The 16,974-nt window shown below is 40.9% G+C and overlaps 1 protein-coding gene across 13 annotated transcripts in view; it reads left to right on the plus strand.

Annotated features, from left to right (window-relative positions):
- The window catches only part of KANK1 (KN motif and ankyrin repeat domains 1), a 238,363-nt gene that overhangs the window by 168,679 nt on the left and 52,710 nt on the right, over positions 1-16,974 (plus strand). For 10 of the 13 annotated variants that reach the window (XM_031654164.1, XM_031654160.1, XM_003911762.4 and 7 more), the window contains one exon: positions 1,468-1,587. In XM_031654164.1, the coding sequence (XP_031510024.1) occupies positions 1,551-1,587 (37 nt within the window). In that variant the 5' untranslated portion in view covers positions 1,468-1,550. Of the gene's footprint in view, positions 1-1,467; positions 1,588-7,653; positions 7,738-7,765; positions 9,165-9,277; positions 9,338-16,974 lie in introns of those variants that run through there. The other 3 variants (XM_031654170.1, XM_031654167.1, XM_031654169.1) reach the window with 3 other exon arrangements.

Here is a 16,974-nt window from a genome sequence, read left to right on the forward strand (position 1 = left end):
ATACTATTGTTTACTGTTTGCTAGTATTTTTCAGGTGGTATTTGGAAAAACCAAAGGGGAAACAAGTGTTTTTTTCATTTTTTTTCTTTTTTTGTTTTAAATTTTGTGATTGAAATATAAGTCTTATTATGGTAATCTCAGGTAACTTTTAAATAGAAATATCAATATAAAATGAATATACTGCCCAGTGTGGACCCCAGTGTTTCAAAACTATGTGCCATGCTCTATCATTTTGTTACCAGAAAGGGGTCCTCATCCAGACTGCAAGATCTTGGATCTCTCACAAGAAGGAATAAGAGGCAAATCCATAGAGTAAAGTGAAAGCAAGTTTATTAAGAAAGTAAAGAAATAAAGAATGGCTACTCCATAGGCAGAGCAGGAGCATGTGCTGCTCAACTGATTATACTTACAGTTACTTCTTGATTATATGCTAAACAAGAGGTGGATTATTCATGAGTTTTGCAGGAAAGGGTGGGCAGTTCCTGGAACTGAGGGGTCCTCCGCTTTTTAGACCATATAGGATAACTTCCTGACATTGCCATGGCATTTGTAAACTGTCCTGGTACTGGTGGGAGTGTTTTTTAGCATGCTAATGCATTCTAATTAGTGTATAATGAGCAGTGAGAATAACCAGCGATCACTTTCATCACCATCTTGGCTTTGGTGGGTTTTGGCCGGCTTCTTTACCACAACCTGTTTATCAGCAAGGTCTTTGTGACCTGTATTTTGTGCTGACCTATCTCATCCTGTGACTAAGAATGCCTAACCTCCTGGGAATGTAGACTTAAAATAAAGGTCTCAGCCTTATTTTATCTAGCCCCTATTCAAGATGGAGTTACTCTGGTTCGAATGCCTCTAACAATTTGAAGTTTATCCAACAGCACAGTGGGAGATAATGATTTTTGTTTGTTTGTTTTAAGAGGAGGAGGACTGACTGGATCAGATTTGTGCTTTAGAAAGCTGGTTGCATGTAAGAAGGAGGCGTTGGTAGAAAGACTTCAGATATCTCAAAAGAATTTCCATAAAGTTAATCTTTTTAAAAATGTAAACATTTGGTGCAGTAATTGCTTTGAAATGCAGTTGAATAAATGAACCTTTTGAACCAGAATTTGGAAAGGAAGATATGGTTAAAAAACAAATATTTTGTAGAGCGCTACACATTAGGAGGTCATTTGTATTTGGTGACCGCTTTCCTAAAATAGTCACACTTCTAGAGAACCAATTTTGTTTCCCATAGAGTATTATGTGTAGAGACCTCCTTTCAGTATGTAGCCACTGGTACATTCATGGGTGTTATCTCCATACTGCCAGGTCCAGTGCAGTCACCTCCTGGATCTACAGTCTTTCTTCCCCCATTCTGATTTGCTTTCTCTGTTAGCAGTCATCTTTGTAAATAGAAGTCTAAGATTTAGTGTTGTACATATTTTTAAATGATCCGTTTTGATGGGGCTCTCTTTATTGTTTCAGGTTGAATGCCTTTGAGAACTTGATGCATAAAATTTGCATGACTCCTCACTCCTTTCTGGATCTATCATTGGGCTCAAGCCAGCATGGCTTATACCACAAAGGTTAACGGCAGTGCCTCAGGTAACCCTGTGCTCTGGAGTGTGTGTTTAAATGTATGTCTTTTCTCAAACTAATTTTTTATTCTCTTTAATAATGAACGGATAATAGCAAGTTGCCTAGATAACTAGGATTTCAAAGCAATTTTCTATCCATTGAAGTTTGGTTTGGTTTTATTTTACTCTCAGAAAATTTACTTTTATATTAGAGTCTTGCACTGAAATCAGCTGAGTAAATTATTACCTAAGTCACTTCTGTTGAAGTGTTGAAAGACAAATTTAAATCCTGAATGCTGATGCAAATGTAATGTATACTCCTCTTGCACTTCTTTCTGAGGGATTGAATGAGGAGAGAGGAAATTAGTTTGGATGCTTAAAACCAATTCCTAGTATCCACTCCCAAGCAGCTTTTGTTTGATGTTGCTAAACAAAGAGAAAGGGGGGAAGAGAAGTATATATTCTGTAAAGTGATTCTATTAGGAATATGCAACAAGCCGTATTATGAATCATAAAGACCTGTATTTGAATTCTTATTTTGGTTATATTAGAGATTTATATAGTTTCACTTTCTGTTCCAATATTGCTCCTGTGAGATTTGGGAGAAATCTACACGAAATGCAGAGAAGATCCTCCTAAGAGACACATCACCATGGGGACAACCTGCCCAAAATGGCATGCCGAGTGTTCATTTCTTTTTTGAGTTATCTACCAGATAGCTGAATGAGTGAGAACAGTAATCGTCTATGCAGAAATTTTTTCTGAGCGTCTGAGTTCAGAGTCCTACCTCTGTCATTTGAACACCTTCAAATGACAACATTATATACTGGAGCAAGTGTAGAATTGGAGCCAGGAAACCTGAATTTGAGTCCTAGTTCCAGCACTAACCATGAAATATTGGGCAGGGCTATTTCTCCACATGTAAACCATCGGTAAGTATGTCCACCTGCCAGTTTAGGACCAGTGAGCGTACCAGAAACATACTTACAGGAGCTATGTAAACTGTAAAGCACTTTTGAAGACAACAGCAGGAAATGACCTCTAAAGTGGGCATTCCCAGCCCATGAATGTGACTTTTTATTCTAGCAGTCTCAGCTGCAAGTATCTCCTCTGGGTAGAACACTGTAACCCAAACCCAGATAAAGTCAGTTGTTTGTTCTGGGATGACTGATCTTTCCCTGTCCATTCCATTTTTGACCTTTTCACTGCCCAGCTTCTTGAGACTTTTGTAGATTCTGCTGTGGGACTACTATCAATAATAAAGACATGAATGATAACATCTAACATTCATTGAACACTTAATATGCACCATAGTGCCTAAAATGCTTTGCCTGCATTTTCATACTTAATCCTCACAATAATCTAATGAGATTAAGCTATTATTTTACTGTCATCATCATCCCTATGTAATGTCACAGAGAAGTTCAGGGACTTACTTAAATGAAATAAGATAAATCAGAATTATGGGCGGTGGCTCACACCTGTAATCCCAGCACTTGGGGAGGCCGAGGGGGTTGGGTCACCCAAAGTCAGTAGTTCAAGACCAGCCTGGCCAACATGACGAAACCCCGTCTCTACAAAAATACAAAAATTAGCCAGGCATGGTGGCGCATGCCTGTAATCTCAGCTACTTAGGAGGCTAAGACAGGAATGGCTGGAACCTGGTAGGCAGAGGTTGCAGTGGGCCCAGATTGCACCACTGCCCTCCAGCCTAGGTGACAGAGTGAGACTCCATATCAAAATAAACAAATAAATAAATAAATCAGAATGATGATGGCTTTCTCTAGTAAAATATTTGATGAGAGAGGAAATTGAAACATGAAATTTCAAGTGTAGTAGGTGGGTTTCAATTCCCTCTGATGATGTGGTTTCCTCCCTTGCCCTCCATTTGCTTCCATTCACACGCTCAGGAGAAGAGGTGTTTATGGTTGTTGGTGCCTCAAGACCTCAACTTTCTTCTGGTGCCTTGGGCAAAATCCTTTCTTCATAGGTTTAAATACATACCCCACTAATTCCTTTCCAACTTGGTTTGTTCTGTACTTACCTTTTTTCTTTGTTCCTGAGATCTAATAAGCAAGCTATAACTTTTCCTTCCCACCTGGTATCCTGCCTAACAGGTCTAGGCATTGAGGTGGAAAGCAAAAGAAAGCTCTCTGATTTGCGGCTTTCAGGGTGTCAGAGTATGAATTGTTACTGCAGACGGGTATCTGGACTGTGCAGGGGGAGATTTTTTACTTACCATGACCCCTGTACGTCTGTAAGCAAATCTAATTAGAGACTCAACCATAAACAGTAATATATACACAAACATACATATATGTGTATGTGTCTGTATATGTATATACGCACACAGTAATACACATCCGTACATATATGTATATACAAACACAAATGTGTGTACACCATATATATGACACTCATAGAAAAAAAAATTTTCTTTTTTTTTTTGAGATAGTCTCTTGCTCTGTCACCCAGGCTGGAGTGCAGTGGTGCGATATCGGCTCACTGCAACCTCTGCCTCCTGGGTTCAAGCGATTCTTGTGCCTCAGCTTCCCAAGTAGCTGGGATTATAGGCCCATGCCATCACGCCTGGCCAATTTTTGTATTTTTAGTAGAGATGAGGTTTCACCATGTTTACCAGGCTGGTGTTGAACTCGTGACCTCAGGTGATGTGCCCACCTCAGCCTCCCGAAGTGCTGGGATTACAGGCATGAGCCACCGCACCCAGCTGAAAATTTAAAAGTGTCGTATTGCCTGAAAACAAAACAAAACAAAAGCAAGAATTACTGATAATAATACCACCTACAAATAAATGTCTTCCTATTTTTTATATAGTCTTCAAATGTTATATATATCACATGGTTGAGAATATGTTTATAAAAATCATTCCTTTACCTTTTCCCACTTTGTTTACAAAAGAAACACCTCTCCGATGTTTAAAAAAATACTCAATGTAAGAGATGCGGGTTATAAATACACTTCTGTGCATATAAATAACATTTAGAGAGCCTAGATGAAGGTGAGATAAAAAGGGCTTCATGGCAGCTAGTGAGGGCCAATTACTGGTCTCCTGTGAGAAAAGGATAAGCTATTTGGGTTTAGTAGGAGTTTTAGATGTGGAGTAAATTATATGTTTTTTCAATTTCCGAAAATTGCTGCTCGGGCTCCATAGAGCATGAGGGGAAATTTCATGTGACGATGGAGTCAGGGCAGTGGCAAAGTAAGCACTTTCCATAGTCTTAATAAAATAAGACTATGGAAATAGTAATAAAACAAGCCAAAGAGGAGCCTCTGGGAAAGGCCAAACCATGCCCTTAGCACAAAATACATCTGACAACTGATCATCTCAAGTTGACATCCCCATGTAACATTTAAATGGGGCGTAAGGGGTGATTCACAACTTTTTATACTCTGACTTCCCATTGGAGTCCTTCAGTGAGGTGGGATAAAAGAAACTGCTTTTAAAACGAGCTATTCATTAATGCTGTAATTTGTAAAACATATTATGCCACACTTCAGACATACATAATGTGTGAAAGTTATATAACAAGCACCTTTGTACACACTACTTAGCTTAAGAAATAAACCTTATTAGTATAGGCCAGATACACATGAGCACCTACTATGTGCTGTTTTAGGTACTGGGGATACAGCAGTGAACAAAAGAGGCAAACATTTCTGCCCTCAAGGATTGTACATTCTAGGGAAAGTTGAAGTCTGTGTACACAGTTGCCAGAAAAAAAAGTACTAAAAACGTGTTCATTGTTTATCTAAAATTCAGTTTAATGGTGTTCTACTTTTGTGTGCAGCCCTACCTATGTACCCCTTCTGGATTGCACCCCCTCCTGCCCTTCCTTACCACCGGCCCATCAATATCAGTCATTCCTCATAGTGTTCTCTCTTTTTCACCAGATCCTCCATCCTACTTCTCTTGATCAGTACAGTATTGTTTTCTTTAATTTAAAACATTTTAGGCCAGATGGCATGGCTCATACCTGTAATCCCAACATTTTGGAAGGCCGAGGAGGGAGGATTGCTTGGGGCCAGGAGTTCAAGACCGGTGTGGGCAACATAGCAAGAGTCTATCTCTATCAAAAAAAAAAAATTTTTTTTTTAATTAGCCAGGCATAGTGGCATGCACCTGTAGTCCCAGCTACTCAGGAGGCTGAGGTGGGAGGATTGCTTGAACCCAGGAGTTTGAGGCTGCAGTGAGTTATGATGGTACCACTGCACTCCAGCCTGGGTGAGAGAGCCAGACCCTACCTCTAAAGCAAAAAACAAAAAACATGTTATTATGGTACTGCTAACAGTACTCTAATGTCTTTTGTTAAGGAGATAAGAGCATCATAAATTGCTCTTGACTGTTCTCTCATAGCCAGCTAGGAAGTAAATGGTGATCGTTGGTTAGGAAAATAGCCGTATCTCTTTGGGGTGTGGGGATGAGGCAGTCTGCTTTTTCCCCAAGTTTTTGAATCATGTTGTAAATTGGATGCACTGATTGATACCTCTCTAAACACTAATTAATGTTGTGAAACTTTAATTAGAGCTTAGATGTGCTTTAAAAGCCAAATAACAAGTGGCTTATTTGTGAAAGAAAGATAATAATAGCTATCCTACCTTCTTCACAAGGTGGTTGTGCGGGGAAAAAATAAAACAATAGCTGTAAAAACACTTTTTAAAACATAAAGTGCTGGTCAGATATCAGGGGATAGCACCATTCCCCTTGTTCTCTTGTCCCTGTCACGAGCTGCTCATCAGGAAACACCCCAGGTACCCTCCTGTCAGGCCCTGCTGGACGCCATGATATGGGGGCCAGAGTTGTATTAACATCCTCATTAAACCCAGTTAAATGACATAATGGATGAGCACTGGGAGGTGACTTTTTATGCCTGCTCTCATCGCCTTTATTTTTGCTAATAGTTGCCTTCCCCAATTTATTATAGCTTTTGCCTCATGCTATTTCTTTTTTTACAGCCTGGATATATATTGTTTCAGAAAAATACATATTTATTTACTAAAGATGCTTATTGAATTGCATTAAAATGTTATTTAGGCCGGGCACAGTGGCTTATGCCTGTAATCCCAGCACTTTGGGAGGCCGAAGCAGGTAGATCACCTGAGGTCAGGAGCTCGAGACCAGCCTGGCCAACATGGTGAAAATCCGTCTCTACTAAAAATATAAAAACTAGCCGGGCGTGGTAGTGGGTGCCTGTAATTCCAGCTATTCGGAAAGCTGAGGCAGGAGAATTGCTTGAACCCAGAAGACGGAGGTTGCAGTGACCTGACATGGTACCACTGCACTCCAGCCTGTGTGACAGAGTGAGACTCCATCTCAAAAAAAAAAAAAAAAAAAAAAAAAATTATTTAAATTAATGATAACATAAAATTTGATAGGAAACCAGAAGAGAAGAATTACTCAAAATTCCACACTACGTCTTATTTTTAGTATTCCTTTTTCAACCTTTTCAGGCTAACAAACTTAAATGCAGTTTCAATAAGCTTTTATAGATTTGGATATCAACTCTTGACTTTAACATTCTTTGCATTTTTCCAAGTCTTCATAGAAAACAATTTTCAAATTATTATTTTCGATGACTGTATAATATTCCTTATGGTGTTTCTAGCAGTTGAATTATTCTCTTTTTGTTTGGATGTTTGGACTGCTTCCAGATTTTCCCTGTGGTAACTGATGTTGCAGAGAACATCTTGCCTGGTCTTTTTTCTCCTCCTTTTTTATTATTTCCCAACAATTTCAAAGAAGCAGGATGACTGAGTTAAAGGGCACAGTGTTTTCATGGCTTTAGTAACTGTTGTGGGGCTTGAATCTTGTTATCTTGGTCAGTTATTTGGCTCCAGCTTTTGTCTCTATGCTGATCTCAAATGAGTACAAAGGCCACTGATAAGACCGGGTCAGACAGAGCCAGACTCATGGCAGGGTAGGCAGAATGCTGCAGTGCGGTGCACCCCACTCTCACTTGTGTAAATATTTTTCTGGGCAGGAGCGTTTCTCAAACAGAACTCTGAGCCCACTGCGGTGAACCTGACAGCAGGAATTATGTGCTGTTTGTCGAGTATAAGACTAGTTTGCACTGACTGGTCTGGCTGAAACCAACCTGGTGTTTTCTGAGACCATCTGTAAGGAAAGACACAGCACAGCAGAGGCGGTGTACCCATAGTGGTGAGTCTTAGACCTGTCATCTGTGTTAGCATTACCCCGAAGGCAGAGGGTTCGCTGATTAGAAACTGTGGCTGCTTTAATTCATGGGTACCCTCCGTGACTTTTCAGGGTCTCCTAGTTGAATGAATTTGCAGAAGAATTAAAACGTATGTTCTTATTTGTGCTTTGTATTCTCCCATAAGTAGTGTGTTGGATACTATTAGAGTAGCTGAGAGGGTAAAACATAAACACATAGATAGGAGCCTACCATAAGCTTGTAGGTAAGAACTAAAAGGGCGTCTTTTCATTTCAGTTGTCCAGGCTTCCTTCCATACTCTCAGATGACAAAACACAGCTTGCTGAGCTCACACAGCTAATGACTAAGCCAGAAATTAGACATGTAGAACGTTTTTCCTTTGTTCAAGGTTCTTTATTATGTTGACATTCAAAATCAGAAGTGTGATATCTGTGAAGTTCTGATTAAACAGATGAAGGGAAAAGTATATATTTCAGAAAACTGCATAAAACCCTAAAGTATAGTGGTTGAAAATAAAACGTCCTCCCTGACAGGGATTACGTTGGTAAGTTATTTTTTTCTTAGTGTGGATTATTTCAAATTAATAAACATATTCTAATTCCTTTATTTATTGCATTATACAGCTTCATCCTAGTATTAGTGTGTTTAATAATTGCATTTAATTAGATTATGCATTTCAACTTTCAGTGAAACTGTAGTTATTAGTCTTTTGAAGGCTAATTTCATACTGAAGTTTATAGATGAAATAATTTTCTTATAGTGGTGGTGTTTGAGAAGATAATGTAACTACTTAGATTTCAATTTCATAACTCTTAAAATGCTGGGAGCACCTACAAATAGGGGACACCCTGGGTTTCGAAGTCTTGCTTGTCGGTTAATCAGAACCCCAGAATTCATCCACTCCCCGGAGAGGTTTGGAAAAGCCCCTCGCTCATCAGAGCTTGCTTGTTTTATAAACTCTTAAGGCTTTGTTTTAACCTGTAGCCAGCTTCACCTTATAAGCTTTCTTGCTCCAAGCCTTGAGCCCAATCATAATGGCTTAAGCATCAGATTTCAGACAGGCGATTAGCTCTTAAGCTAAGCCAAGGAAGGATGATTTATCTTCCAGTGAGTACCAGCCTATTTGAGTGTAGGAAGGAGAAAATCTGTGCTCCTGCTCCTGGGTACTGAGCAAAGAAACCCTTTGGTTGGGGATTTTTGTCCAGTACCAACTTTATAGATGCCAACAAGGAAAAAAAAAAAAACCACACACATACAAAATAAATACCCAACAGGGAGATTCGCTGTGTTAAGGACTCGAGCTGTTGCTATTATTCTAAGAGACTGGGTGGCCACTCAAAGGATTAAAACGGCCCTTCCTACAAGGATTTGAAAACTCTGTGCTCTGCTCTTCCTCAGCAGACTTCCCATTGTGAGTATTGGCATTTATTTCTGATTATGCACTTCCCCTCTTTCTTGAATGACTTGGGTGGGCTCGCTGAACCCATCAAAGGTATAGCTCGTTTGCTTCCTTTTCCAGGGTTTGCCTTCTTCCTGTGGCTGGGATAATTTCAGTTCATCTCCTTTGTGCAGTTTCTGAGAAAGGTTTGTATGGGCTTGGAGGAAAACGATTGTGACTAAAGCTCACAGCCACTGCTTTGGCTCCTTTTCTATAAAAGGTGGTTTGATTTGATCTGGCATGAAAAATATTATCATAATTCTCAAAGTCACAGAAACGATAAGTTCTTGCTCTTTCCTGGCAAAAAAAAATTAATTGCATTGGGTAGACTTCTCTAATAAAACCTTTTAGAAGACCCATCTAGGAAATCAGATTTTATAAGATTCATTCAAACAGTTGTAGAAATTCTAAGTTCAAAAAACCAAAAGCAGACTATTTTCTTTTTCCTTCCTTGGCTTCTCTGTTGGATATTTTTGGAGTGAGCCTTAACTGAGTTACTCACTTCCACATGCTTTAGGAAAAGTATGCTCATGTTTTACAGGCTAAGCCTGGTTCTGCTTTTGGGCTGCTGTTCATTATGAATCCTGAAAACACAAGTTTTTGAAATGCAGCCCATTTGTACGTATAGCATTAGTCATCTCAGCTGGTAGGTCTATATGATGAGTTATCTCACCACTTAAAAATAAGTATGCTGCTATTTTGAGATTTAAAAATATATATAGTGACCAGATTTCTTGTCCTAGTTAAAGCAAGCCATGGCTGAAACTCAGATTAAATAATATTCTATAAAAATGAGAAGGCCATTCTAATCAACAGATAGAAAAACAGAACTACAGACATAAGGGAGAGCTGTGTTAAGGGACAAATTGTTGGATTTGTGGGATTTGTTCTTATCCTGAAAGTTAAATCTTTGTACTCTTACCTTGTTTATGGCCAGATTTGCCTGATCCCTGCTTTCCCTCCCAACTGGATTAGAGGTTGTGGAATTGGAATTTCACCATACAAACCTTTACTTAAAGGAGGTAGTACTAGAGTAACCATTTATGGAAACAGTTTGCTACTAACAGTTACTAGTACCGAGTTTATTTTATTTCCTTTTTCATGATTTTATTCCATTGGAAAAGTTTTCCCTTAGGGATCTTTTATACTTTGGACATGATCTCTGTTAGGTAGAATCAAAAGATAGCTGTGTGGCTTTCTGAATTTAGTCTCACAATATTTGGTTTAGTTGATAAATCCCATCCATCCGCTTTGCAAATAATTTTGTGAAAACATTGATTCAGCTTGTCCTGCCCAGTTTTCCCATCCCTGCCCAATTTACTGAGTGCCTTTTCCATTTGCATCAACTGTCCATTAGGCCAAGGCGATTGAAGTATTTCTGTACAGCAGGTACATTTAAGACTCTCCAGGAAGAAAGGGGGAAGAATATTCCCAACTAAAAACATAAAAGAGAGAGATGGGGTATTTCCAGTAACTTATATGCCCAGTGCTTAATATCTTAAAAACCCTACTCGCGTGCATCAGCTCTTTTTTCCTAACTAAAACCAGAAAAAAGTTCTCTCTTCCTCTTTTCTCAGTATCCCCCTCATGTAAGTCCGTATACCCAACACAGTGCAGCTGATTTATTTATTTTTCCCTCAGCGTTTTTAGGTGGATTGAGTGGGATGCTTTATTCAACTCAGGGACGCACTGTGAATATGTTTTTTGGGGCAACCCGTTTGGCATGTTCCCCCTCAGCTATGCGACAAAGACTGGTTTGTCTTCTTGTGACCTGGCAGAGGAGGCAGAAGTACCTGCTGAGCTTATGCAGCACGTAACCCAACCGGTGTCCCACCTCTTCAAGTGGTGAATCAGCCTGATGATACACTGATTTTTAGAACACACTAGGGTGGAGACCTGGAAGTCTGTACACTGGTCGGGAGGGAGGGATGATTTGCATGTCAAACCATTTCAACAGTGAAGCTTACAGGAAAAAAAAAAATTAATTGCAAAACACTGATGCCCTTTGCCACCGGATTTTTCCATTAACACCACACTTTACACGCTTCCAAATCTGCCCCAGGGACAGCCGTTTGGCAGTGTGAGGGGAAATAGCAGCATCGCATCATAAGAGCAATGATTCTTACCTATGAGCCTATCCGGTAAGGGATCCCAGTGGGCCCGAGCATCACACACGTGCTGGAGCTGCGTGTTCTCTGAGGAACATGCTAGATGTTACTTGGGTGCTAGAAAACAGCAGCTGGAATTCACAACACCTCAGAACACTGATTGTAAATGAAGAAACCTGAGACAGAACATCTTCCAGAAAGGTAAAGGGAGCTTAGGGCTGGGGGCTTTTCCTCTGGGGTATTACCCTTTGGCATATTGTCCCTGGACGCTTTGATGATGAGACTTTGCAAATACTGCTGAATTTAAATTGGGGTGGTGTTTGGGGACTACTGGAAGGAATGCTATGTAACTCCATAGAAATACTTCAGTTCAGTGAGTTCATTCATTCAGTCACTCACTTTTCAATGACCATACAGGTTTATTTGGCAGAAGGGTGGCCATTTTCCTTCTTTGTGTAATGGACCAGCCCTGAGGCTGTGAGCATTGGTCCTTCTTTGCCTTTTTCTCCCCACTTTGTGGTTTTGTATACATAAGGATGGCTGGCAAGATTAAGGATCATTGAGCTTTGTATTCTTCTGTTACTTTTCTGTCTCCCCAAACATTCTCACTTTCACAAACTTTAATCTCTAACTATTATTTCCTTCTCTTAACTCTGAACTTTTGTTTTGGGCCTTATTTTGGCTGAAATCATGGTCTGTTTCTGTTTCTTCTGTTCTTGTGTGTATAAAAATCACAGTAGGCCTTTCCAGAGGTCCGTGACAACAGGTACTCAGAGACCAGCTGTATCCAAAGAGTTGTGTAAGAAATAGGGGCATCTGCTCCCTCCCAGCGCTGTTTCCCAGTCCTACCCTGTCCTGTTTCCCAGTTAGTGGCTTTGTTCTCTTAACATGAACATCTTTCGCATATCTATTAATATAAGCCCTTCTTATCCTTCAAGTCCTGCAACCTCTCTTACCTCTCCCAACAAGCATTCTCAGATACTCCCAGTGGGAGTTCCTCTCTTCCTCTTCTTTATTCCTATTCTGTTATTATTCTATTATTATTTCTATTAAATAGTTGCCATCAGTTGCTTTTAATTAAGAGTTACGGTTGTGTGCCTCACTAATCTTATAAACTTGAGTGTTTTAAGAGGCAAGAATCATGTCATCTTCTTTGTATGCCCAACAATGCTTTGCTTAGTAGTCCTTGTAGAGTCAGCAGACTCAGTGTTCAACCAGCAAATATTTGCAGAGCACCTACTTTGTGCTGGCATGATGCTGGGCATATATACAGGTCAAAAATCAGGCCCAGCACCTGCATAAGAATTTGTGGGCCTGAGCCCTGCCAGTTGCCAATCTGATGTGCTATACACTTTGCAATGTTCTTGCTGCTTTTTCCCCTAAGTTCCCAGTTGGTCGCTCTGTGAATCCATGTGTGACGCTTCACCTGGGTATGTTTCCTGGGTGAACATGGCTTTCACCATGTCACACACACGCTCTTGCGTTCTGCCTCCTCTTGTGAAAGTTGTAGTTATCTGCTTTCTCTCCATCACTTGCTCTAAGGCAGGCTTAAGCTGGTATTGCCGCTGGTGAGGTGGCTCAGGCCTGTAATCCCAGCACTTTGGGAGGCCAAGGCAGGCAGATCACTTGAAGTCAGGAGTTTATCATTCTGGCCAACAGGGTGAAATCCCATCTCTACTAAAAATACAAAAATTAGCTGGGTGTGGTGGCAGGCGCCTGTAGTCCCAGCTACTTGGGAAGCTGAGGCAGGAGAATAGCTTGAACCCGAGCGGCGGAGGTTGCAGTGAGCCGAGATCTGCACTCCAGGCTGGGCGACGGAGCAAGACTCTGTCTCAAAAAAAACAAACAAAAAAAAAGAGAGAGAAACATGGCATTGTCTATTAAATGCCTTGGGTTCCAGAGAGAGGTGACCAGGTACATTGTGGCTGTCCAAGGGGGAGATTATTGTCAGGGGCCATTGGGAACATTCTTTCTAGCTGCCATGGCCTTTCTTTGCCTGTTGCGGCTTGTTAACAACACAGCCAGAGAGAGAGGAGGTAGGACTCCAGTTGGTTCCTTTTGTCTCAGGCTTATTCTCTGGTGCAGCTTGGTGGGCTGGTTGCAACTGGAGGTAAGAACCTGAGCTGGTAGCCCCTGGGACTATGGCTGGCTGGCCTGCTTTCCTTCTTTCCCACTGTTTTCTTGGGAATGTCTCTACAGACCTCACCTCTTTTAGGTGTGAGGAGATAAATAGTCCTTATTATCCCTTATTTACATCCTTTATAGAGTCTTTGTAGTAATCTAAGTTAAAGTCTTAATTCTCTTATATAGTTCTGTGTCCCCCAATTCATTTGATTTTGGTTTTCTTAATGCTGATTTCAAATCTTGGATGAAAATATATTATGAGACCGTCTCTTACTTAGATGTGATAAAGGTAATAACCATGGGGCAATCCAGACTGTAAAGAAAATCTAAGGTGTAGAAAGTCCACGCGACACTAGTTTTAAGCCTTCACATATATTTGGGGAAATGCATTTGTTGAATAAAGGATAAGAAGACACAAGACTTTTTATTTTTCTTGTCTTTTAAGATAGGACCATCAGATAGCATCCTCTTCCTAGTCACTCTCCTGTCAAGAATCAGACCCCTCTGCCAGGGCACACCCTCCTCATGTGGAAGACAGGGTGGCCTCTCCTTGGAAAATCTCCCCTCACATTAAATCTTCTGAGCAGATCCTGCTAATCCAGGCATGTAAAGGAGGAGTCCTTTTCCAAGACCCAACGTGGTGCACACCTCACAGGAGGAGGAATGGAAAAGCAGGCGCCTTTGCTGGACTTCCCTTTTAATCCCCTAAATCCTGTCACACCCTAAGACTATGAAAAAGGTGGGTGGAGAAGAGCCTTGGTGCTGTGGAAAGGGCCATACCCACTTTCTCCCTCATTATAGCTCAGACAGTGTAGGTCTCACACCCATCCCAAGCATCTAAGGGAAGGGGTGGGTTAAAGTAGCACAATACAATATTTGAACTCGTTAGGGGTTTGGGGAAGTCCAGTATAACAGAAATAACCCAGGCCCTTGGTGTGGGTTAGCAGCGCATCCTCGTTTCAGTCTGTCTCTAAGGCAAATACTCATAGGTAGAGTTTTTACAAGGTAAGCTTACCTGAGACAGAAAGGGTGGGAGGAATGTGAGATTGTTTTGACTGTTGTCCTTGGGTTTTGTTGTTGTTGTTGTTGTTGTTTACATGAGCTACAAGAGGCTGTGCATGGTGGCTCATGCCTGTAATTCCAGCACTTTGGGAGGCCAAGGTGGGTAGATCACCTGAGGTCAGGGGTTTGAGACCAGGCTGCCAACATGGTGAAACCCCATCTCTTCTAAAGATACAAAAAAAAAAAAATTTAGCTGTGTGTGGTGGTGGGCACCTGTAATCCCAGCTGTTTGAGAGACTGAGGCAGGAGAATTGGTTGAACCCGGGAGGCAGAGGTTGCAGTGAGCCAAGATCCCGCCATTGCACTCTAGCCTGGGTGACGGAGCGCGACTCTGTCTCCAAAAAAAAAAAAAAAAAAAAAAAAAAGAACTATAAGAGAGAATGTCCCTAGTTTGTGGCTTTTCAGTACCAAAGTAGTATGAATTCAACAGTAGAGTAGGCAGTAGCAGTAGAATAGTAGCATGCTTACGCATGACATACACGTCACCTGTGAAAGACCGAAATAATCATACCTTGCTGTAGGCTTGTGAGGATTAAATGAGTTCGTATATGTAAAAGGCACCTGGAGCAGCGGAATCCAGAAGAATTGTGCACAGCGGGTGGTGGGGAAAGACAGGGACAGGGAACATTGGGGAAGAAAGGTAAATTCAGTGGATGTCAGGAAATAGGCATCTTGACCTGTCCACAGTATAATTCAGGCCACCACAAACTACTTAATTTAACTTTGTTCTTATCTCTAGACAAAGGGAGCAGGCCCTCTGGGGGGAAAAGTCTTGCAGCAGTAATCCTGTTAAACATAAGAACTGAAGGTTCAGGTCTCAAAGTTCTGAAGTCACTATCCCAGGGATAAAGACTGTACTGGTATACTCTCATCCAGCTTGTATCACAGAAGGCTTTTGTCTCCATCAGGTTCCTTTGCTCACTGGGCGTCACCTTTTCTGGCTACTCTCTGCCTGTCAGAGGCCAAGCCTTGAGTACATCTTCATCTTCCCACATCTTATTTGGCTTCTTTCTTTGTACGTATATTGAGAGAGTGAAGGCAGATAGGTGTGTCTTTCTCTCTTCAGTGGGAACCTTTGTGACTGATGGTTTCCAGGCAGAAGGGGTTCATATTTTTAATTGTTTCCCTTCCCAGCCCTTGTCATCATCTGATAAAGGACTAGACATTTATTTGCATACAATGACTTTTTCTGCTGGACCTCACCTTCACAGAAGCACACAGGCAAACACCCACAGGGTCAGATACAAGCTACTTTAGCAAAATAATTGCTTCGACTGCTTTATATAATCTATACTCTTACCAGAACACAATATTTATGAATAAAAGTGTAGCAGAATTTTTTTTTTTGCAGGATCAAGAAACACTACATTCAGTACTTTACTCGTTTAACATTTAAGAACAAGTCTTTTGATATTTTTTAAATTACGTGTGTGTGTATTTTTTTTTTTTTTTAAATAGAGACAAGGTCTCACTGTTTTGCTTAGGCTGGTCTCAAACTCCTGAGTTCAAGTGGATCCTCCTGCCTTGGCCTCCGAAAGTGCTAGAATTGCAGGCATGAGCCACTGCACCCAGCCCATATTAATCCTTGGTTTGGAATATAGTAATGTAACTAAGGAGTAATACCAGAACACTCTGTCACCCAGGCTGGAGTGCAGTAGCACGATCATAGCTCACTGCAGTCTCAGCCTCCCAGGCTCAAGTAATCCTGCCAGTCTCAGCTCCCAAGAAACTGAGACTACGCGGGCAAGTCGCCATACCTGGCTAATTTTTTTTTTTTTTTGGTAGAGACAGGGTCTCACTGTGTCATCCAGGCTAGTCTCAAACTCCTGGGCTCAAGTAATCCTTCCTCAGCTTCCCAAAGAATTGGGATTACACACATGAGCCACCACACCCCCACACCCCCAGAAAAGGGTTCTTTTAAATGCCTTCTTCACCTGTGTCTAAGTACATTGAGTAAATGTGGCACTAATTGAACAAGATTTACTGAATTTTATCACATGGCAGGCAAGCAAAGCCAGTTCTAAACAATAAAACAGATTAACAAAGATGAGGGATGACTCTAAATAGCTTGTTTTGTAAAATTCAAAACAGGGGACAGCTGTGTAGAGAGAGGCACCGTTTTATGAGAATCTACTAGACCTGCCTAGTTTGGCTCATCTTGGTGCCTGCACATGCCCTGCCTTATTCCATTTACTTTCCTTCTGTCTGTTCTCTTACTGGTGACCACAGTTACTGATGGGAGACCTTAAAGGTGATTATCTTTGAGACACACATTTTCCTGTGTGAAGATACAAAGATTAAACTCTATAAGACCATGGCACTTACTTGGGCTTGGTTTATAACAAATAAACCAACAGATTAAAAAATAACTAACAACAAAGCTTCAAGTGCCAGATATTTTGAAATAGCAGATCCAAATAATTTCATATTACTTTCCACAAGACCTCCATTAGTAAGAGATTTGGGTTACGTTATTTCTTCCTTTTTTT

This window comes from Papio anubis, chromosome 13, assembly GCF_008728515.1.
Source record: "Papio anubis isolate 15944 chromosome 13, Panubis1.0, whole genome shotgun sequence".
In the NCBI taxonomy this organism is placed as follows: domain Eukaryota; kingdom Metazoa; phylum Chordata; class Mammalia; order Primates; family Cercopithecidae; genus Papio; species Papio anubis.